At 37.3% G+C, this 24,103-nt stretch overlaps 2 protein-coding genes across 2 annotated transcripts; one reads left to right on the top strand and one right to left on the bottom strand.

Annotated features, from left to right (window-relative positions):
• Window positions 1-1,994: 1,994 nt before the first annotated feature.
• On the bottom strand, window positions 1,995-3,873 carry LOC135082146 (probable serine/threonine-protein kinase ndrA). The gene is made up of 4 exons (XM_063976896.1): window positions 3,555-3,873; window positions 3,363-3,460; window positions 3,001-3,150; window positions 1,995-2,341 (listed from the first exon to the last, which is right to left on the bottom strand). The coding sequence occupies exons 1-4, from the start codon at window positions 3,760-3,762 to the stop codon at window positions 2,105-2,107; spliced, it is 693 nt and encodes a 230-aa protein (XP_063832966.1). The 5' UTR covers window positions 3,763-3,873; the 3' UTR covers window positions 1,995-2,104.
• A 2,550-nt stretch (window positions 3,874-6,423) lies between these two features.
• LOC135082037 (retinol-binding protein pinta-like) lies at window positions 6,424-16,306 on the top strand. The gene is made up of 5 exons (XM_063976786.1): window positions 6,424-6,636; window positions 14,292-14,451; window positions 14,741-14,921; window positions 15,015-15,206; window positions 15,488-16,306. The coding sequence occupies exons 1-5, from the start codon at window positions 6,489-6,491 to the stop codon at window positions 15,728-15,730; spliced, it is 924 nt and encodes a 307-aa protein (XP_063832856.1). The 5' UTR covers window positions 6,424-6,488; the 3' UTR covers window positions 15,731-16,306.
• The last annotated feature ends 7,797 nt before the right edge of the window (window positions 16,307-24,103 follow it).

The raw sequence follows: 24,103 nt of genomic DNA on the forward strand, positions 1-24,103 counted from the left end.
TTCCTGAAAACATCGTTCTGGAGCAAAGTGACCATGATTCGGAAGCCGAAGAAAGTGTTTTTGAAGATAAAGGACCAATTGACGAGAATCAGTCAGAAAGTGAAAATGACGGTCCACCTTTATGCCAAACAATAAATGCCCTGACAGCCAATAAAAAATACAAAAGTTTCACCACTGCCAGTTTTCTAAAATGATAGGTTACCTACGTGTGATAGGTTTTTTAAAATTGATTATTATTCAAACTATAATAAAAAATACTAATTTTGTTATAATTTGTTGATTTAAATTTATTTGTTTGCGATTATCGATCTCATCTCTAGTTTTTTAATTTTTATTACTACATATAATTTAACAGCAAGTTCTGCATTAAAAATGATATTTAGAGTTTATTATTTTATTTCAATTTAATTCTTCTTTATGCTAATAATCTGTTTTTAAAGATTGTGGTATGCTACCTTACCTAGTTTCTATGCTACAGTCTTGATACGGTAGCGGCCTCTCAGACCGTACGTCACCAGTTACGTTACACAAAAACCATGTCACCAGTTAAAGGTTAAGCTTCGTATGACCCCTGGACCATACACAAATTCGATAACCAGAAGCTTCGCGCTATTCCGATGCGTGTAGCCAAGTATTCACGTATACTTTGGTGCTTTTTTAGTCGCAAACCTTCGTTCCAATATCAAATCAATGGCGCCCGGAATCGCGATGTGTGTGGCCCAGGGGTGAGGAAGGCACATTGCTGAATCAGCAGTGGCGGGGCAAGACCTAAATTTGATGTGGGCAAGACAGATTTCGCGAGGCCTTGTTCTGTGGCGACCTGAAGACGGATTTTATGAAATAATAAAAAAACGGGTCAATGGTCTATTCATTGACAGTTTCTGATTTCTTGATTCAGTGATTATTTTTAAAGGAATATTGCGCCAAAGAATAATGTTTGTCACTTAAAACCGTGTTGTTGCTTAATTTTGTGTCTGAATTTGTTTGGAAAAAAAAAATATCTACATTGTTTAGCTATCAATAATTTATATTTAATAGTCAATGTTTCAAAATTTTTGATGCGCGAGGCCCCTTGTTCCGCGAGGCCGTAGGCGGTGGCCCACGTCGCCTACGCCTTACGCCGCCACTGGCTGAATGTGAAATACTATACCTTACGCGCTAACCATGCTTTGGAGTTTGGATTGGGAATTTTACCAAACTACTAATTCTGCATCCTTAGGGCGCGGTCTCAGCTTTGTAGATGGCGGTCACGCTCCACCAGCGACAAATGCGTCTAAAGCCCGTTCTCCGAGCACGTATAATTTTGTCCAATGACCCCAAGCTAGCCACCCTTATCGCTCGCGCGTAATTATGTTGCTGTTGCGCTCGCACACTCACTGCGGGCGCCCGTCGCACAGCATAAGGAGCGATAAGGATGGCTAGCTTGGGGTCATCGGACAAAATTCTACGTGTTCAGTGATCAGACTATAGTGTCAAGCACGCACCTGTCCAGCAAGATGTTGTGCGGCTTGATGTCCCGGTGCACGTAGCCCATGCCGTGCAGCGCCTTGAGCGCGTGCGCGGTCTCGGCCACGTAGAAGGCGGCGTCGCGCTCGGCCAGCGGCTGGCTAACGACCACCAGCGACAAGTCTGTCTAGCGTCAACCACACACCTGTCCAGCAAGATGTTGTGCGGCTTGATGTCCCGGTGCACGTAGCCCATGCCGTGCAGCGCCTTGAGCGCGTGCGCGGTCTCGGCCACGTAGAAGGCGGCGTCGCGCTCGGCCAGCGGCTGGCTAACGACCACCAGCGACAAGTCTAGCGTCAAGCACGCACCTGTCCAGCAAGATGTTGTGCGGCTTGATGTCCCGGTGCACGTAGCCCATGCCGTGCAGCGCCTTGAGCGCGTGCGCGGTCTCGGCCACGTAGAAGGCGGCGTCGCGCTCGGCCAGCGGCTGGCTAACGACCACCAGCGACAAGTCTGTCTAGCGTCAACCACACACCTGTCCAGCAAGATGTTGTGCGGCTTGATGTCCCGGTGCACGTAGCCCATGCCGTGCAGCGCCTTGAGCGCGTGCGCGGTCTCGGCCACGTAGAAGGCGGCGTCGCGCTCGGCCAGCGGCTGGCTAACGACCACCAGCGACAAGTCTAGCGTCAAGCACGCACCTGTCCAGCAAGATGTTGTGCGGCTTGATGTCCCGGTGCACGTAGCCCATGCCGTGCAGCGCCTTGAGCGCGTGCGCGGTCTCGGCCACGTAGAAGGCGGCGTCGCGCTCGGCCAGCGGCTGGCTGCGGCGCGCCAGCAGCCCGGCCAGGTCGCCGCCCGAGCACAGCTCCATTACTAGGTACAGGTTGCTGTTATCCTGGATCGGGATATTATTTGAATGTTATTATCTACATAAACCCTAATATGAAAAAGGTGAGCTGATCTGAATAATAAGGCTACATTTAAAAGAACATAATGTTTGTGTTTGTTGTGTGATTTGAATTTGGTTTTTGATAATTATCTTACAAAAATAAATATCAGTTGCAAAACATCTTAACTTTGGCTGATTTATTCAGTAGTTTTTGCCAGTTTGATCCTGGAGCTGGTATTAGCCACAGTTGAGAGGTCAATCATCAGGGTGGGGTACAGAAAGGACCTAGCTGACTTAAGACAAGGGTTTATAGAAACTTGTACTGGGTGCATACTGGCTATCTTACTAACAGAGTAAATACAAATGAGTAGGGCATCTTCATAGAAACGCACGGGCGCGGTTTGTATGTGAGCGCGCCACTATACGTATGCGGCGCGCACGCACACACTGACAAAATTCGGCGCAACCACGACTGGCTTACCGCTAATCACCGCTAAATTTTGTCGCCGCATACGTGTTGGCGCGCTCACATACAAACCGCGCCCGTGCGTTTCTAAGAAGATGACCTACTCATTTGTATTTACTCTGTTACTAAGCTAATGTATGGACAACAGCAGATCAAGGTAAACACTATTGAACTGTACTAATATTATTTACTATAGTACCTGAAAAGCATATTGCAGGCGTGGCATCCAGGGCCCGTTGGCGTTCGCCAGAACATCTCGCTCATCCTCAGCGGTGGCTCTCTTGCGCGCCTCCTCCTTGCGCATGGTCTTCATTGCATACACATCGCTTGTCTCTTTCTCACGGACCATCTAAAGATACAGTGGTACTCAAAATAATTATAATTGCAAAAGAAATAGATATTATTTTGTTAAATTAAAAATATTTGCAATCTTTAACACCTTTCTCAACAGTTTCAATTAAAATTGGTCAATTAACTACATCATCAGTGCTTAGATTTTTAACTGTATTCTCAATATTTGTTTATCATGAATAAGTAAACAAAGTATGTTGATATACTCACATGGACTTCACCAAAGTGGCCTCTGCCAATAGTTTGTAAAATCTCAAAATCTGAGAGACATACTCTAGTTCTGCGTAATTCGGCAAGTGTACTGCGATCTAGAATAATAGTAAGCAACAGTTAAATTACTGTTGACAAATCAAATCAAAACAAAAGCAATGTGGGCGTAGGGGCAGGTGCAACTGTACTCACATCTGTCCACAAAGGTTTTAACAAGGTCGTCGCTTTTCTTAACTGGATCATCATTGCACTCATCATAAAGAACTGTAAGGGCATCCAACAGAGCTTCACGATCTATTGTCTTTTTGTTCAGTTTGCTAGAACCACTGGTCACTTTGCCCAAGATTTGGCGATTGAGGCGGGTGATCCGCACTGCAATAGCCTCCTTCGAAGGTTCCATGGTAACTAAGACAGTTTTAATTTATATTTATAATAATATCCATGCTTATTCCACAAAAATACACATTCATGAAAATCGTTTTCAAGTTGCCAAAATCAACCCAGTCGAGTGTTTTCCGTTGAAATTCGAAAATCGAACATCGTAGAAGTTTGACGTTTGACGTTTGACAAATGTCAGTTTTACTTTTATTTCAGCAAATAGAGCAATGGGCGTCGCTATTTAGTACACGTGATTGGCTAAAAAGAGTTAGTCCAAGCTGTAAATACAGTCTGCTTAAAAAAAGAATCTTTTTCTACTGTACACTAGATGGCGCTGCTAGAGATATTTTTACACTTTAGTAGTTTCACTATTAGACAGCAGATGGCGCTGTTTTCACTGGTAATATAATTGGCGCGAAATTAAAAGTTAAAAGTTAACAGGATCAAATACATTTGCGTCAAAAAAGGTAATTTTTAATTGTTATGAATATTAGGTATTTACTTTCCTACAAAAAATTATGAATTTTTACATTGATGGTAAAGAATAATGAATAGTCATATTTTATAACCCAACGTAAATTTACTTAACTTTGGCGTTTTTGCTCTACCTAGGTAGGTTAGTGGAACTATTTAAATCAGAAGAGATAATGAATAATAGCTCATGTGTTAATGTTGTAACATCTTATTTACTTCAAAAAGTCTCACTCTTGTTAGTTTTAAGTAGGGTGAAAAATTAGACATAAGGTAAAAATAACTACTTACACAAGTAACAAATAAATAACTGGTTAAGTAGGTACATTGTGGACATTGTGGATCTTGTAACTTAAGAAACTTACCACGTATTTTTGATAAAATCATAATGATCCACACAAAAATTTAAAACCAGTTTTGAAAAAATCAAGATTTCAAGATTGCTATAAAATTATGGGCAGACTTGTAGTCTATGAAGGTGACTGGCCTTTTGGAAAAATGATATTGTAGGTAATTAACATTTTGGAACCTCCCAATTTTGTGGTAGGACCACCGCATTAATTTAATATGTGTAATTATAGTACCATAAAAAGTCATAAAACTTAATTGCAAGATTATCGATCAAATTTATACAAGTAAATAAAAAATAGGGTTCGTAGGAGATATACGCTTCTCCAAGCTTTTGCTGGCTGTTAGTTTAATTTAATTTATTAAGCTTTTACCGTTAGGAGGACTGTAGAGTTTTTATCGGCCGATTAACTAGTTAGAATTGGCTTCTAATTTGTATGAGGAATAGGCCAATACCAAATCGGTGTAATGTGCGCACTTTTATACTCATTAACTGCCCGACTCTACCTCTATAGTTATTATTATGGCCGACTTATTAGTTTAGAGTGCATGGTGCAGTCTACGAGATGTCATAAATATTATACCTCGTCATTGCAGCATTGTAGGTAGTAAAGCAAAAGTAAACATAACAGACAGGTAGAAGAAACTCTATCATGTGCCCCTATCTATGGGATGGACGAAGTTCCCAAGGCATTGGTAGTGGAAAATGCTTTTATAAACCTACTTAAATAAACTTAAATAATCACAAAATACTGTTAAGTCCATCCTAAAAAGTTGATTTACAGCCGATTGCTAATACATTCGTTTTTAAATATTAATAATACGAAGTTGTTCAGTTTATAAAGTGCAGTGCACACTATTGACTTTTATTCAACGTGTCTCTCTTAAAAAAATAACTACAACAAAAATGTTTTCGTCAGAATGCAAGAAGATTATTTTCAACATTCTTTAATGAGTAAGTTTTATTATCCAAAATAACTAGCTAAGTGCGTTTCCGTGGACCTTGCGTGGCTCATGTTCCGGTATCTTACAAATTATAATGTATTTCATTGGGCTAGCTTAGTCCTTCGTTCGTTCGTTTGTTTCAGCCAAATGACGTCCACTGCTGGACAAAGGCCTCCCCCAAGGATTTCCATAAGTACCTGCGCTGCCCGCATCCAAGCTCTTCCCGCGACCGCACGATCGTCGGTCCACCTAGTGGGAAGCCTGCCCACGCTACGTCTTCCGGCCCATAAGCGTTACATAGACCATAATAAACTATTATTTTTAAATTATTGACAAGAAAGCATTGCGCATTTATTACAAAGGTATTATTAATTTTGTTGGGTGCTAAACTGCTAACACATGTCACATATTTTAGCATGCCCCATGCTCTTCTACGTGACTCTACAAAGGTTAACTAGTATTACAATTTATCGTCTCTATTATAATAGTAATCACTTAAAAATGATACATAAAACATAACACAAAGTTAGTATACTCGCACCACGAGACCAAAAATAAAAATATTAATAATGTAGAGCGAATAAATTATAAGAAAAGCAAGTTTTGATCTATTTTCAAACTGACGCTTACGTGGCCAAAAACCTTTCAAAACGGTCTATTTCCAAGATTACCTTGGTGATCAAAGTGAACTTCTTATACAGCATGGGTGACAATTTGACAAAGTACACCATTGTCGCTTGGAGTCCACTTTGATCACCGACCTTCAAAATCTAGTTTCCTCAGATCTGAAATTAGACAACTTTTATTGCTTTAATTAATTTAAAAACTAAGCTCAAAGTGACACCTGTATGAACGCGGCTTTAATCGTCCTTACCTTTTCTAATCGAGGCTTGTTTATAAAGCTGTCGTTCGCGAAACGCTCGCAGTTTTGCCCTGCGTCAGAGCGCGTGCGCATTCGCTAGTTTGCTCAGTTTCAGTGCAGTGATGGCGTTTCTCGAAGGACCGTCGTTGAAGCAGGCCGAGGTGATCAAGCAGGAGCTTGGGGAAGGACCCGGGGACCTGGAGAGAGGGGTCCGGGACCTACGAAGCATGCTCGCCGCCTCGCCCTACTTGCCCGAGCCAGACAGCGTAGGTAGGCAATACTCATTTAATTTTAATAAGGTCAAACAAATTGATTAGGTCGCGAAATTTTTCTTTGCTGTATAAATCAATACTGCAAGTGACGTTACGTGATTAATTTCAACAAGTAAAAAAGTCATAAGATGTTTTACACGACACGCATGTACACGAGGCATTCTCAATAATCTCACCCAGTCAACCAATGGGCGAATTAAGTCTACATATTTTTGGCAGTCGGCTTTTAAACTCTACGCACAATTCAATTGCACAGGTAATCGTACATTTTTACGACTTTATAAAACAAAACCTCATTTAAAAATCCCTAATTAAAATCTCTATTAAGTAGATGTCGCGATCCTTATATGTATTGTTATAATTAAAAGGAATTTATTTATTTATTTATGGCACTTTTATAATCAGCAGTGTGTATTGTTGTTTTACTTAATATATTAATAAATAAATACGAATAGGTAGATTAACTACGAGTATATCAGACAGACTGATTTAAATACATAATTACCATAATGACTACGCATAAATATCTTGCAGGTTTTCTTGTGTATTGTAAAAAACAAAAATAGTTTTCTGTGACGTCGTCAATCGACATGAATAAACGAATTTGCAAATTGTAGTAAATATACATATTTATTGCAGAATAAGTTAATGGTCTTTTAACAAAAGTCTTCCTGATCCTGTTTTTTTTTGATCGTGTAGCCTTGATTGATATAATACCTACCCTACCTCAGCAATCTCAGCATCGTAGAATTCGTAGAGCTTTAGAAAGATATTATAACATAATAACCAGTTATAATATAGTTGTATAGTCCTCTTTTTCACCAATTAGGCCCAAAACAGACGGTGAAACGCAACTCCAACGAAACTGCAACTCCTAGTTACTTTTGAGTTGCATCTAAGTTTCTGCCATAGCGTCCGTTGAGAGACCATGACACATGACGCGACCAGTTTGAAACTTTCAGTTTCAGTTTCATTCATCAGAATCATCAGGAAGTTGCAGTTTCGTTGCAGTTGCGTTTCACTGTCTGTTCTGGGCTAGTTACTAAATTAAAGTGTTCAATATTAACATTTTACTCGTAAATGTCTCTCAAAATTATAAACACGTTCCCAAGATTAACATAATTATATAAGGTATTGTTTAAAAAAATGGGCTCCTTTTTCCTTAACACTAAATTCAAACATCGGTCGATAAAATTAGTTAATGTCGGTGCCAGACAAACAAAAAACAACAGATGAACAGCAAATTAATAAATTATTTATCAATAAATAGCTCTTAGATGGAATTTTTTAAAGTTCACAATGGTTAATGAACTTATTCTAATTGTCCTCCTTGTGGAAACCAATAATGTGTAATCCTTTATGGAAACCAATTTGCAAGTATGAATGAACTAAGTAATAAAAGCCATTCTAAAGAAACGCAACCCTCGACTCTACGGGAACTCTGACTCAATGCAAATTATTAATATTAGTGTAAATGTCTGACTAATTAATGACCATACAATTTTAGTGTCACACGTTAACTATAATGTTACCATAACTACAACATCACTTGGCTAGAGGGCCTTCGCCTCATTTTGCATCTTTACAGTGCGTGCAGGCATTGGCTAACAATCATCTATCACCATTACCAACCAATTTAATTAAATTGATAAACATAGTATAATTTTCTTAATATTAATACCAATATCATACGTTTGATCTTATTTTAAACTAGCAATAAATGAGGTAGGTACTAGTTCAATACATTACCCTTACAAAACATTACGTGACCAACAACAAAATTAAGTAGTTTGTGTTGAATGTAGGTCAACTTCTCTATCCTTTCTTCTATTTTGATTTGATTTGTATAATGGTGTTTTTCAGCAATACTATTTATTTCAAACTTACATGCACATAGAACAGTGTAAATAAGGCGGACTTAATGCCTTTCGGTATTTTCCTCCATTCAACCTTAGGGCCAAACTGAGAATAAAGTAGGCGGTATAAAATTGATATGAATTTAGATAAAATAAGATATCATACAAAAATGTGTGGGAGAGCTCTTTCTGCGATTTATTTGCCCTTTGATTTTGGTTTGTTGTTTCTTTATAGTTTTTGTACACTAATTAAATAGTTTTGTGTACCCAATTGAACCTATAAAATTCAAATTATGCATGTTTGCTTTAAAATCAGTAATTATCCGGTCAGTCCACTGTTTTAATGGCATCACACGGTACACAAATAAGAAAAAGTCCCGATCTAAAACAAAAAGATAAACAATCAAAGAGCTAATAATCCTAATATTGGCTTTTTGTATGGATGTAGTCTAGACTAGGAGGATTTGCATTAGTGACCGACCGAAACATGTTATTTTGCCGAAACCGAAACCGAAACCGAAGGTTCGGTTTCATTGTAATTTCGGCCGAAACCGAAACCGAAACCGAACCTTTTATAGAATAAAAAAAGTCCTTAAAAAGTCGAAAAAATGTTATAGGTGTACCAGAATCTCATGGCAAATAGGGAAAATAAACTTTGTTGAGAGCAATACTGGGGAAATTGGAATAAACGATCTTGATATTGTTTAATTTTTTACTTTTATGACTTTAATATTAGTGAACATGAAGTACGAGTATACATTTTAGGTAGGAATGTATATGAAGAATGTTGTTATACATAGGGTTTTTAACATAGGAAAATGTCTTGAAAAATAAATAAATCGTATAATTATTACTTTAAGTAACTAATTTTATTATGAATCATACTTTTAACTTATCACTTCATTCAAAACTAGAAAACGATTCTAAGAACTCCAATTGCATTTCTTGTTCTTCAATAGATGATCAAGATAAAGAGGTATTGTAAATAAATTGCTCTTCCAGCATTTCAATGGAGAAGTTTCCTGATGTTAAAAACACTACATTTCTCTGAATGGGATTAAAATATATACTAAAACTAAAAAGACGGTGATTTTTTTTTAAATCGATCAAGAAATGTCTGGGAAATTAATTATTTAAATTACCTACATATTTTCGCGTGGAACTGAAACAGGCGGTGCCGTTCTTTTTGTATATGGCCAGGTCTGGGATATTTAAAAAGGTTACAAAATTTTACTAAGAAAGAATCTCGAGTGACTCTAGCTGAAAAATTAAAAACTGCTAGATTTTTAAAAAAATGGATCTGTCAACAGCACCGGATTAGGGGTGATTTACTGTTTGTACTCCGAATGACTGTCGTGAATACACCGATTAAAATGGCGTGAATAGTTATGCGCAACTTTAGGGCCCTGTAACTTATTCATTTGTAGAGATATTTTCATGATTCTTTCACAATTATTATTAGTTTTACTTATATTTATTTCAAGTTTATTTAAAGAAAAAAATTGGAAACTTCTCCATTATTCAATCTTGCTTGATGAAATCTTTTTCATTTTTCTTTACATGGTCATAACATTTTCCTCTGCACCAATTTGTGAGATATACCTGAAAACCCCGATAAAGCAGCTATTAAGTAAGAATAATATAATAAAAAACATAACCCTCCTTCTGAAGCAGTTGGGTAATAAACTAAATGTATCAAAACATTTCAGTCCAACTTACTGTCAACTCGACGACGCGCTTTAGAATCAAAGATTGACTTTGAATAAATGCCTTATTTTACAATTCACATTGAAAACAATATGACCTGCTTGAGCTTTTTCGACTTTTTCACAAAAATAAGAAATAGTCAAGAAGAGATTACAATTTTTTTGCAGCGGCTGACAGATTTCATAATTTTCATTGACAGGTGACAATTAAACCATAGACAATTGCCATATGAAAAACACACTTTTCCAATATTTTTGTTTCCCATGAGATTCTGGTAGACCTATAGTAAGCCCATTTTTTTCTAAAATTAATATCTCGCCGACCTATAATTACAGGTTTCTACTTTCAAAGATTTATCACAATGAAATTTCAGCACAGTTACAGAGGTTCTGTTTGAAAATTTAACTACCCTAAGGTACGATGTTGTAAGTTTCGGCGCGGCCGAAAGGTTCGGCCGTTTTTGGCCGAAACCGAAACTCGGACCGAAACTTGATTTTTTGGCCGAAACTGGCCGAAACCGAAACCGAAACCGAAATTTCGGTCGGACACTAATTTGCATACATAATTTTATTCATGCTTGGTTGCAAATCGCGTCCTGTAACAAATAGCAGGGAAGCTCTCTAAGTATGTGATTAAACTAATTTTCGATTTTAGTAAGCTTATTTATTTGGTCTCTTTGTTAATAATAAGTCTTTACTGTAGGTAGGTATACTGGCATCGGAAGTAACTTAACTGCCTGTTTATCATAAACGGGAAGTGCAAAGCGGAAACAAGAAACCAGTTACAAATTATGACATCGCAGAATTAGCCTACGGTAATGTTTTATTTAGGGTTCCGTACCATATTAAACAAACCTTTTAAAAATGTTTGGTATTGACTGGGCATTTTTATGTATGAGTATTTTTTCATATTAAAAAATTTACATGTATAATAAAAACATTTGTAATCTTTAAAAATCAAAATTACTTATGCGAAAAACTGCTAATGTTTATGAACCACGCGGCCGCGTGTGTAGGCGCGCGCGCGTCAGCCGAACACGGGAGATCAAAGATCTCTAAAAAGATGCAATGCAAGACTACTTACGTATACAAAACGATATAATAAACACTCATACAATAACTCATACATTAACTTGTTGTAAGTATTTGACCATTACCGAGGCAAATAACGCAAGTTCAATGTGAAGGCTCCGCTTGATTTACTGTATTGTAATTCAGTGGAACAGTAGCTAACAACTCACACGTCACAAAACTCACAAATTCCTTACACGGACATGCTAACTTGCAGGGCAATATTTGTTTAAAAGAGACGTTAATACCCATCTCTAATAAGTAAACTCACAGACATGTGCTAAATGAAACTCGCTAATGTGATGATCGAATTTCCACCATGTTACGTGCAAAAATAGTGCGTCCACCAAGAAAACTTGAAATCGCGTAGCAATCTAAAAAAACCCATGTAATTTTTAATTTAATGTAGGTACTTAAATTAACTAATTTTCCGGCCAATCAACGTCTCGAGCCTGCAGCTGCAGCCACGGAGTCAGTTGCGATACAATTTCCATTCCGCTCCTGTTTTCTTGCATCACCGCCTGTGCCAATCTTGTATTTTAGTGATTTCAAGCACGACCGCAAGTTTAAATTCACAGCAAACAACACTTTCGCAAAACGCACTCTTTGCGGTCGATCAATTAAGTCATTAAAATTAGTTATTCTGGGGAGCTTTATCACAAAAGCATCACTTCATCAACATTCAGAGAGGGTGTATTTTGTGGCCTTCTGAAGGTCTGTCTGTATGTAAGCAATGGTGTTTTAAAAAGACTCTTTGTGGTCCGAGTGAGTGTGTCAGAAAACTCAGAAAGTACCTACTTAACCTACCCAACCCAAATTAGGTATGCTGACCTGAGTAGCCTTCACAGCTTTGTCTATTGTTTAATTTTCATTTAGCAGGCAGGAGTGTCATAGTAGATCGCATTATGCGTCTGGTGCTCGTTTTGTTTAAATGGCGATTACTATTAGGAGTTGTTCTATTTGGATTATCTAATTTGCTTAACTAATAGCATAACAATGAACAATCATCTCACTGGTGGATCTAGTCCCATTGCACCTTCAGCTTCCTAGTAAACAGTCTAATGTAGCCTAGCCGGTCGACTGTGTGCAAACCGGCACAATGAAACCGGTCTGCTTACTCAACAACCACCAGGACATAATCTTTTACCTATCACATAATTCAGCAGTTATGTTGGTAACAGGTGGAGTCCGTGGTACCAGTTTGGTGACCTTTGATACGTGATGCGGTGACGTTCCTTTTGGACTGGAATTGATGGAGCGGCGAATTATCCGCGTGTGTAGAAACAGGTCTCATTTTGCGAATATTTTGAATGTTATTAAAAACTGATAAAGTGTGAGTTGAAAGTCACAGAGGGTTCCGTATTCTCCTATACATTGAATTTATATTTTTCTGAAAGCTGAAAAAATTGTGATCATTTTGATAAAAAGCGCTTGGCCAAATTTTTGTTTCATTTTTATTCAAAATTTTCACTGGACATATTAATTTTTTGCTTATGATTTTAGTAAATGAATATAATATTAGATTTCATAATATGACATTAGGACTTGCTTCACGTCACTGCTCTACTAACATCATTATGAGTAGGCGCACACCGTTGATTTTTAGTTGACCGATAGTTGTGCCCGATTTTAAATTGTATGAAGAATCGACCAAATCGAATCGGCGTAGTGTGCGCACTCCCATACATGCCCATACTGATCAACTGCCGGACTAAACTATCGGCCGACGAAAAATCAACGGTGTGCGCCTATTCTAACATTGAAATGCTAAAGGTAAAACGCGGTGTGTCGTTGTCTTGTTAGTAACGTGGAAGTTTTCACACAAAGAACAGACATCAAATTGGCATAATAGGACACTTTGTATGTTCCGAATTAGGCATCCTCTGCATTAATCAAAGCCTTTTCCTACTGTCGAGCCCCCAGCGGTAGTTTATAGACAAAGCCATTTCAATGCAGCCACAGTGGTGACAAGTTCAGTAATGTATGTTTACGCACGTACGTAATTCTAATTGCTGTGCTGTACGCTGTACGGTTGTGCCGTAGGGATTACCGCACTCTACCTTGACCAAGATACCATAAATGAACAGTTCTGTGACTGTTAACTTCTATAGCATTTAAACAAATGTTGCCTATTTTATCCAGTTTACTTATTTCAAAAATTTTAGGTTTCGGGACACTAACACAAAATAGGAAGGTATAGTAGGACTACTCAATTTTGGATTATTTTGAGTTGTGCCACCCTTTAACTGGGTGTGCGAAGTACTGTTTCTTTTGCTGAAATACGTGATGTACCTATAGGTATTTCAGCAAAAGAAAACAAAGACAAGTCTTAATTGATACTTTATCATTAAGAAATGAATCAAACGGTAAAACCTTGCAAAGTCATTCGTACTACAGTATGAAGGTTGCTAAATTATTCCTTTGTTTACAAGTTTTACAACTAGAAAGAACAGTAATTTTTCCTATAATACCTACTCATAGGTCTATGAAACTTTTGTGTATTTTCCGCCATTGTTCACAATCTACTTGGTTAGATAATGATGTGACACTTGCGTCGCGTGATCGATAGAGGCGGGTGAAAAGTTGTCGATAGTTTCCTATGAATTTAATTAACCAATCTCACAGGTTTACATTGGAAGTTCCAGTACAAGTCGTAGGTACGATACTGTAATTATTGGACTAAATTATGTAATTAAACGTACAACCAGCTGCCTTGTCTCACGCGCATCGACGTTCTCGATCGTTCACTCGCTGTAACAGTTTAATTATTTGTTATGTTAATTACGTAACAATTGACGTCACGTACATGTTAGTATATTGTTTAACTTGATATCCAACATAAGCCATAATATTATCATAAACAAGAATTCCTATTAATATCTACTAAATTAAAATTATCTTCATTAATCAATAGAGACGTAACGCAGAATGATATTTATTATATTGTTCCGAGAGAATTAAAGTGATTTTGCTTAATCACGATTGACTGTAAAATAAAAAGTATCACTTGTTATTTTCAGAAAAACAAGTTCTCGAGATGTTCGTCCGAGGATGCCGCATGGATTTGGAACGAGCAAGGAACAAATTGAAAGCCTTCTTCCTCTCCCGGTCGCGCTTCCGAGATCTCTACGAATACACCTCCCTTAGCGTTCCTCCACTCAACGAGGTCTGCAAATTCATGTGAGTACCTCTACCTACCACTTAATTGGTTACTTTTGAGTTGCTTCCATTCGGGAATTAATGGAGGGCCAGTTTAGGTTCCGGTTATTTAATCCCATAAACAGTTTAGTATTTCAGTGGGTCTAGACAAAGTGCAAATTATAATCACAAACCAGTCGAAAAGTGGTCGAAAAGTCCCTTTTTTGTATGGAGTTTTGACGTATTCGATTTTCGATTCGATCAAAAAGTGCGTTTTGTCTAGGGGGGCAGGTTACTTAACTAATTAATAATCTGCAATAATTTTTTTCAGAGATGTAGTTCCGTTACCAAAGTTGACTGATGAGGGCTATCGTATAACGATCGCACGAGTTCGTCCTGGGTATTCGGATAGCTCAGCTGACATCACAGACGCCACTAGAGCAGTTCTACTCGTCAGTGACGTGCGAATGCATGATGAAACGATGATTGCTGGTGACGTCTTCATTTGGGAGGTGAGTTTACCTATTTTAATTAGCTTAACCAACCACAAAGTAAATAACTAAGGTCAAACCTAGTTTAGTTCTAAAATTGGTTATGTTATTTAGGTATCAAACGTTCGCGCGTCTCTCGCGGCAAAGGTGATGGCAGCAGCAAGCGCAGTGCGGCGGAGTATCTACTTGGCACAAGCGGCATACCCTCAGCGGATGAAGAGGATCCACGTGGTGGGAGCGCGCCCTTTCCTTGCTTCCTCACTTCAGCTGATGCGCTCCTGTGTCAACGAGAAGGTCCGACGACGGGTAAGTGATGCAATCACGTTTACTTAAAAAATTGCGAGTCAATACCCAGCTGCACATTATTTATTTTCTAAGATATATTTATTTTGATGACTCAAGATTCAACAAAGAAATACTAACGCATGTTAATTAATCATTCATTAAACTGGAATTCTCTTGTTTTCATTAAACACACGATCTTAAGATTCTTATCTCACCTGATATTAGTCCGATATCGTATTATTGTAATTTAGTTTACTTAAATAAGTAGGTATGCTAATAAATTGCTATTTAAATTGTTACAGTACTACATCCATTCTAAAGTCGAAGAGCTCTTGGAACACATTCCAGCCAGGGTACTACCCGAGGAATGGGGTGGCCAGGAAGAATCCATCGACGCGTTAGCTCGGCGGTGGAGAAACCGAGTGGACGATCTCAGTGATTACGTGAAAAACCTGAAAGATTTAAGCAATACGACTCCAGCGCCTATTATGGACAACGATATGTACGGCACAGTTGGTGCGTTCAGAAAACTCGATATCGATTAACCAAAACCGTACCCGGACATCACTGGTCGCGTTACACCCGCCAGCCGGGCTAGGATGCACGCCGTGATAAAATCTTATTGACGATTTTAGACGGCAAATGTATGGGCCTATCGCGTAAAATCGATAAAACGGCGTGATAAAAGCTTATCACGGCGCGCATCCTAGGCCTACAGGAGAGTACCTTAGGAGATTTTGTACTAGGTAATATCAGAAAGAAGAGTTGATACTCGCCGGTTTTATTGTTGGTAAGGAGCAATATAGGATTTGAGTTCTTCGCACAAACCAAAGAATGTGCAAAAATGCTCAAAAACAGCAATAACTTACAACTGAGAGAAAGCCATTTTTGAGCTTAACGTCTTATTATATTATTATCATTCTATTTTTAAGAAATAGCGTTATTATAGTATTTAAATCTCTACTTGCCTAATTAAGTTTAGGTAGGTAGGTAGGGTAATTTGTATTGTGATACTGTTTTTGATAGGATATTAATTTTGTTGTAATCATATTATATGCGTGTATCGACTGTGTGTGTACCTACACCTATTGTTAAATAAATAATTTACTATGGTAAAAATATCTTGTGTTTCTCTTTTAAACTCTATTTTTCAAGCTTACTATAGGTACCCATACCTTAAAGCCATCTCAATGCATTTTGTCGCTAATAGTGAATGTCATTTTAGTAGCTAAATGACCTTAACTACATTACTTCCGTTTAAGTTCCGATATCGCTGGAAGTTGCAAACTAGTTAATAAAAAAAACTCAAAATTTACATCACACAAAGGAATGTAAGGTCGCCAGGTGGTTGACCAGGTGCTAACTTCACAGTAAGTAGCTACCTAACAAAACAAGAAGTAGGTAAGATAGCTTATGATGAATAGGTATGACCTACTCGTAGGATCGAAATTCGTTAGATTTCCTATAGAAACCAAGTGTTGGATAGAATCTGGGACATAAGTGCCTAATTTATTTTGGAAAATAAATATGAACAGAAATATAAAACTTTGTGCGACTATAACTTCTCTATCGAGTTTTGTTTGGTAAACAAATTAAACTTCCTAATAGAAAGACAAAGACGCGGTCAAAAGCTACTTGTTACAAATTACAATAAAGTACGAGTAGAGCCTCAAAATGAACGAAACCAAGAAAAATCACTTGAGAAAAAAACGGTCAAGTGCGAGTTTGACTGAAGCATCTAAGGTTCTTGTATTGCTTTTTGCCAAATTTAATCATTCACAAAATAATTATGCGGTAATTGAAATAGGCTCAATCTCAATTTCAATCTATTTTATAAGGTAGATATTGTAGACCAGAAAATTAAATTTTAATTTGACTAATTTCACCTTCTACATTACCCATGTTCCTGTGAATAAAGGTCTTTAAAGACTGACTGACAAAATTATGTGATTTTTAGGTACGGAACCCTAAAAGTAAGGCACCACAAATATGTATTGTGAAAAATTTAAATAAAATGCAAATCTATGATGCGACGGGTTCGCAAACTGGTCGGCCCCGACGGGTTAGGTTTAGGTGCCAGGTGGCAGGTGTGATGAAGAATGAGGTAGGTACCAGACGATAGTATGTACCTACCTACCTTTCAAGACGATCATAGATACATCAAAACCTCGGACAATGCCCGAAACTGGTTCCAATGGTGAAACAGTTTTGCATATATCACGGGCTTTTTACCCAATAAAATTAATACACCGGCATTCATTAATTTAAGCTCGATATCCGGCTTCATAATAAAATAAGGATTATTAATGACTTCTAATTCTTGATTTTATCCTTGAAGGTCCTCGTATCCACGCAGGTGGCCCCATCCAAGAGAACACCCGTAGTAAGTACCTAATAGGTATTTTTCGTTGCCGTTAATTTAAAAACTACGCAACGTAAGGAGAATCAAAACTCTCTAAGATACCTAGTACCTATTTAATGTTATAGAGACGAATGCATCATAAGATTTACGATTACTTGTAGGTTATGTAACTACATATGTACCTACCTAATGCATGCATATCTTAGGAAGGATATTTCAACTTTTGCAGCTGTTAAAATAATAAAGGGTGTAAAATAAGAGCACTAGGTATTTAAACTTGGGTTTTAAGAAGGCTTTAAGACTTATATTTTGTGGTTTTACTCACCGATTTTGTTAATTTAACCTAAGTACTTATACTTACCCTAATATGTTTGTAAAGATAATAGTTTTATACATATAACTTGACAAACATGAGTTTCTAAAGTATGATAGAATAACGCGTTGTAGGTACCTAATTGTTTCCTTATTATTATAAAGCACTTAACGTTATACTTACTTACGGTACTAGATTTATTGATAACGTAACTTTTACGTAAGAATATACATAAGTTTTAAAAAGATGATTCATCTGTAGGTACACCACAGTAATTAGAAAGTGGAAGTAAAAGTTTATAAGAGTAGGTACATATTTTTAACTTAGATTTATTTTAAAAGAGTTCAAGAAGCATAAATTGTATTGTAATAAATAATTATATGTATTTTATGAAGACGTAAGATCAATCATAAGTAATCGACTTTATTACAAACATGGTTTGTATCGGAAAAATACAAGCTTTGTGCTATATGTACCTACTTATACAATTCCTTTAAGCTAATTAAATATAAATAAAATAGAAGCCGGTAAAGTGAATTGGAGGTAGGTAGTTCTAGTTATTAAATAATAGACGTTTTCGATTAATGTAGGATACTTTTTTTAAATATGTTAATTACATCCCATACTCATCAACCATCGATGTTAGTGAGATGCACTAGGTTCCACAACCTAGGAACCTTGCTCTATCTTTAGGTTCCCCTTTAATGTCAAAACCGTTGAACTGTGTCCATAGGAAAATTGTGTCGATAGGTACTATCTCTCGATATTAGGTATGTTACATGCACGATACTTAAGTACCTACGATAGTATAGTACAGAATATAGTACGCGACGGCTCGCTTGTAGCGGACGTGTGCATCATCGCTCTAAATTCTGTCAAAAATATTAATTTGTGTGCAAAGTGAATTGCGGCTTATTACGGTACACATACGGTCCTAAGGTGTACTCACTACCAGTGGCTGTTAGATCGTTGCGCTCCTGTTGTGAAATTGTGCGAGCGGTACAGATTACTCCATCTCACTCAACTACGCATCGTGGACTGTTCTCACCCATACTGACCCGTCCGAATCAGAACATAAGGATGAGTTTGGTACATTCGCCGAACAAGAAGGGATCCTCGGATGCGCAAGTCACGCAGCGTAAACGTAAACAACATGCATTAGATGACGATCTGAGAAATGAGATGACCGAATTTAGGACGGAAAGTATGTCTTTCCTAAAAGATTTCCGGACGGCTCATGACCAGGATGTGAAAGATATGCGCTCTGATCTTAATGAAATAAAAAATGATATCTGCTCATTGAGAACTGATATGCATAAAATGAAGGAAGAACACTCCAACTTCAAAAAAGAATTAAGCAGTATTGTGGATTCTATTGAATACCAGTCAAAGGAGCAGAATGATCTTAAATCCTGCGTTGACTTAATGAAAGAGGATTTGACTTTATTAAAAACAACTGAAAACGAATTGGCTGAATGTAAAAAACAACTTGGCGAGTTAACTGAGGAGTATCAAATTCAACAGCAACGTGAACGACTGAATAATTTGGAAATCTCGGGCATCCCAGAATCACACAATGAAAATCTCTCTCAACATTTGCATCAAATATGTCAAGTTCTTGGCCTAGTACTGTGCGCTGACGACATAATTCACATTCACAGAGTACCTACCCGAGTATCAAATAATCCGAAGCTTATCATAGTCAAGTTTAAATCACAACTGATAAAGGATTCGATAATATCTGCTATACGCAAGAAAAAGGCACTCACTACAAAGGAAATAGGGATGGGAGGAGAGGACCGTCGCATCTACGTGAATGAACACCTCACACCATATTATAAAGCACTATACAGGAAGACCCGTGAGCTGGCGTCCAAATCTTCGTTCCAGTTTGTTTGGATTCGTAACTGCAAAATCTACGTTCGCCGGAACGACACATCGCCCTCGTTTTTCATAAAAACCCAAAAAGATTTGGAAAAACTGAAGTGAAACCAAATGTATTGAGGAGACCTCCATGTACTTGTATCCTTTGTTTATATTGTGTTCATAGCTATACCTATTATAATGATAGTGTTCAGCCTACTATAAAATGCTCGAACGTCGATGCACAATGCATAGTTACCATATTCTCTTATATATTTAATTTCTATTTAGTCTTTTATCTATCTGAGGAAGAAACCAACATAAAATTAATATATTATGTATCAAACCGATGCTATAATCCTTTAATGTATTACGGGGGTTTGTTGCACAACATCCATTTTTATTCATACAATAGTAATGATTACACAATAATTAAGAGTAGTAAATTAACGTACTGGTGTGTGTTTGTAACGTTGAAAATGTCTAGTTTACCTAAAGATGGCTAACAGAGTTTCATATATTGGTAGTAAACTTAACATATTTTATCAGAATGTACGCGGCTTACGCACGAAATGCACATCATTCCACAATAACGTTTTAAATACCGATTACGATGTTCTATTATTTACTGAGACTTGGTTGCAGAGCGACATTCTTGACTCGGAACTGTGTGACAGTCGGTATGACATATTTCGCTGCGACCGCAACCTCAATGCGACCAATAAAAAGACTGGCGGTGGTGTAATGATTTTGGTTAAACGCAAACTACAAGCCGAACTTAATCACGAGTGGCAGCGCACGGACATGCTTGAATCTATCTGCATATCTATACCTACTCACGATACTTCATCGTCTAACTCACACACGTCTTATTTACACATCGCCGTCGCGTATGTTCCTCCGGATCAGACTGAAATATGCTCACGGTTAATGCAAATAAAGACTAATATGGTTTACTTAGTTGATAAATTCCCTTTAGACAATTTTATTTTAATTGGTGACTTTAACTTACCAGGCGTTACGTGGAGTTTAAAATATGATGGTTATAAAATACTAAGCTCATGCCCCCACAATTTAAATGAAGCTGCGGTTAACTTTTTGGACGAAATGAGCTTTCTAAATTTAATTCAATATAACCTTATAAGCAATAATAAGAATAATATTTTAGATTTGTGCTTTAGTAACAATATAATTTCATCAGTTACTCATTGCCAAAACCCAATGGTAAAAGAAGATTGTTATCATCCTTGTTTAGAAGTGTCTTTAGTGGACTTGTACATTGAACCTTTAATTGAAAAACGTGTACCCCGCTTAAACTTTAGGAAATGTGACTTTACCAAAATTAATAGCTATTTGAAGTCCATAAACTGGGTGGATCTTTTGTCTGATAAGTCGGTTGACGACGCCGTGGATATTTTCTATGAAAAATTAAATGAATGTTTTAATCAGTTTGTCCCTTTGTCTACACGCTCAGTCAACCAAACAACTTTTCCTAATTGGTACAGCACAGCACTTATAAAAATTATACACGAGAAAAAGAAAGTTCATAAGAGATGGAAAAAAACAAATAACCCTAGAGACTACGATGAATTTTCTTTACTTAGATCTAGGCAAAAGCGAATACAGTCTAAATGTTTCTTAGATTTTACTAAAAACGCCGAAGAAATCATTAAACATGCACCCAAATACTTTTGGACATACGTAAAAAATAAAAGAGGTTCTTCTTGTTATCCTAAATCTTTCATTTTAAATAATACTACATTTACTGATGGAAATGACATCTGTTCAGCTTTCAATAATTATTTTGAAAGTGTTTTCAAAAAAGATCGTAACCTTAATTTTTCTCGACAGCTACTTAATCCTTTCACATCATGCGATAATACCTCACGTATATCTGTTGGTCCAATATATGTTAAAACTTTGCTGCGGTCATTGGATAAAAACAAAGGGGCTGGCGCTGATGGCATTCCACCAATATTTTACGCTTCTTGTGCTGATGGTATGTCCATACCTGTTTCCATACTCTTTCAAAAATCTCTCGATGAATGCATTTTCCCTTTATTATGGAAACGGGCCCACATTATACCGGTGCACAAGAAAGGTCCTAAGACAGCTATTCAAAACTACCGCCCAATTTCCATTCTAAACACAATAAGTAAGGTATTTGAAAAGCTAGTGTACAATCATATCTACCCTCTTGTAAGCAATGCCATACCTCACAATCAACACGGATTTGTTAAGGGTCGTTCAACAACATCTAATCTTGCTATCTTCTCTAACTATATTCTTACAGAAATGGACAGGGGTGGGCAGGTGGACGTTGTTTACACAGATTTTGAGAAATGTTTTGATCGCGTAGACCATCGCATCCTCCTCCTGAAGCTTGAGTCCATCGGCATTCACGGAGATCTACTTCGATGGGTTGAGTCTTACCTTAATAATCGTTCCCAGGCAGTTGTTTTAGGAGGTTACAAATCAAACTACATCTCAATACCCTCGGGCGTACCCCAGGGTTCGCACTTAGGCCCTCTCTTATTTAACGTTTACATTTACGATATACATTCACATATAAGAAACTCTAACTACATTCTTTACGCTGACGATAAAAAAGTTTATACACGAATTAGGAGCATTGACGACTGCCGTCGTCTTCAGGAGGACCTAAATAATCTGTACAGTTACTACTCCCTCAATGACATTGCGGTAAGCATCGGCAAATGCGTTAGCATAAGTTTCACACGAAAAAAGAAACCTATACTATTCCCATATAATTTTAATGGGGTTGTGATCGAGCGAAATGACACGGTTAGAGATTTAGGAACATTTTTTGACAGCAAAATGTCCATGAATCATCATATCAACACGATAGTCAATAAGGCCTATCGCGGTCTCGGCTTCGTGCTTCGTACATGCCAACCCTTTAAAAGTGCCGATCCTCTAAAGGTCGTTTATTCTGCTTTTGTCCGCAGTATATTAGAGTACGCCAGTCCTGTCTGGTCTCCATATTTTAAGGTGCATATCAACAACATTGAACGCATACAAAGAAAGTTCATAAAACACCTAAATTACAAATGTAAAAAAGCGGATCATAAGGTGGCCTATATAGATCTTTGTCGGACCTACGGCATGTTTACCTTGGAAGAGCGTCGACAGATATTAGATATGGGTCTACTGTACGATGTAGTCTGCGGACGTCTGGACTGCCCGCCATTGTTGGGGGAGGTGTCGTTCTGTACCCCAGTCCGACGCACAAGACACACCAGTCTCTTTCATACATCTATCTTTTCTACCACGTACGCAAAGCACTCTATAGTGAACAGGATTCTCAATCTTTACAATAAAATATTTTGTGCAGCAGACCCTTTCATTGGAAGTAAGGAACACTTCAAAAAACAAATAAAAATTCAAATTATCAATAACGAAACACCGTAAAAAGGTATTCTTTCCTCTGTTTATTAATGTCTTAATAATTAACTAACGATCCGCCCGTGTTTCGCACAAGTGCAATATGTTATACTTACTTACATAAAAACCTCTTGAATATCTTAATCTAATAACTAATAAAAAAACCGCATCAAGATCCGTTGCGTAGTTTTGAAGATATAAGCATACATAGGGATAGACAGCGGAAAGCGACTTTGTTTTATACTATGTAACGATGACTATGTACACCATCAATTTCATGTCGCAGAAACCGTTGCTCAACCTTGTCTGTGTGATAAGGTTGATGACAGCGTTTAACCTCGCTCTTTGCTGTGCTTCCCTCCATTTGGCGTTCGAGTAAATGGTAAATAACAATGTGGAATGTAATTATAGTATAATTTAATAGGTTATGAGCACTGTTTTTTTGCAAATATTTTACAAGTTTAATTGTAAAATGTTTGTAATAAGACTAATAAAATTATGTAACTTATCTCAGCTTCTCTTCACAAATGTTTGTTTGTACACAGACAAAATTTAAACTAAGTTACTGCGTGGATATCTGTTATTGGCTTTCCATAGTGTTAAGTGTCTAATGTTACATTGAAATCTGTAAGCTGTTGATGTCCCTAATAAATAAATAAATAAATAAATGAAGATCTAGGGAAAAGCAGCCCCATCTTTTTGTTCATTGTTTGTTTTCATGGATTGGAATCAATGCCAATCTGTTGCAATACCACATTATTATTCTTTGTATTAAAATACTGCCTATTTCGGAAATCGGCAATATTTGTATATTAGTTAATATGTTTAATAAAATACACCTACTTGCTTACCTAGGTACCTACCTATTCAGAAAAAATATTAAGTACGTCTATTTCGTTACGTTACGTTATCCTAATATTTACGTTATCATTTGTTTGGTGACGATTTTGACCCTTTCCATGACGTAGGATTTTA

Source organism: Ostrinia nubilalis, chromosome 21 (assembly GCF_963855985.1).
Source record: "Ostrinia nubilalis chromosome 21, ilOstNubi1.1, whole genome shotgun sequence".
NCBI lineage: Eukaryota > Metazoa > Arthropoda > Insecta > Lepidoptera > Crambidae > Ostrinia > Ostrinia nubilalis.

What these genes read in the sequence shown, in the direction of transcription:
- LOC135082146 (XM_063976896.1), bottom strand. Translation starts at nt 3,762, where the DNA reads ATGGAACCTTCGAAGGAGGCTATTGCAGTGCGGATCACCCGCCTCAAT. An exon ending in TAAAACCTTTGTGGACAGAT is followed by an intron (nt 3,461 to 3,554) that starts GTGAGTACAGTT and finishes CTATTATTCTAG; the next exon opens with ATCGCAGTACACTTGCCGAA. An exon ending in GCCTGCAATATGCTTTTCAG is followed by an intron (nt 2,342 to 3,000) that starts GTACTATAGTAA and finishes ATCCCGATCCAG; the next exon opens with GATAACAGCAACCTGTACCT.
- LOC135082037 (XM_063976786.1), top strand. Translation starts at nt 6,489, where the DNA reads ATGGCGTTTCTCGAAGGACCGTCGTTGAAGCAGGCCGAGGTGATCAAG. An exon ending in GCCCGAGCCAGACAGCGTAG is followed by an intron (nt 6,637 to 14,291) that starts GTAGGCAATACT and finishes TGTTATTTTCAG; the next exon opens with AAAAACAAGTTCTCGAGATG. An exon ending in ACGAGAAGGTCCGACGACGG is followed by an intron (nt 15,207 to 15,487) that starts GTAAGTGATGCA and finishes AAATTGTTACAG; the next exon opens with TACTACATCCATTCTAAAGT.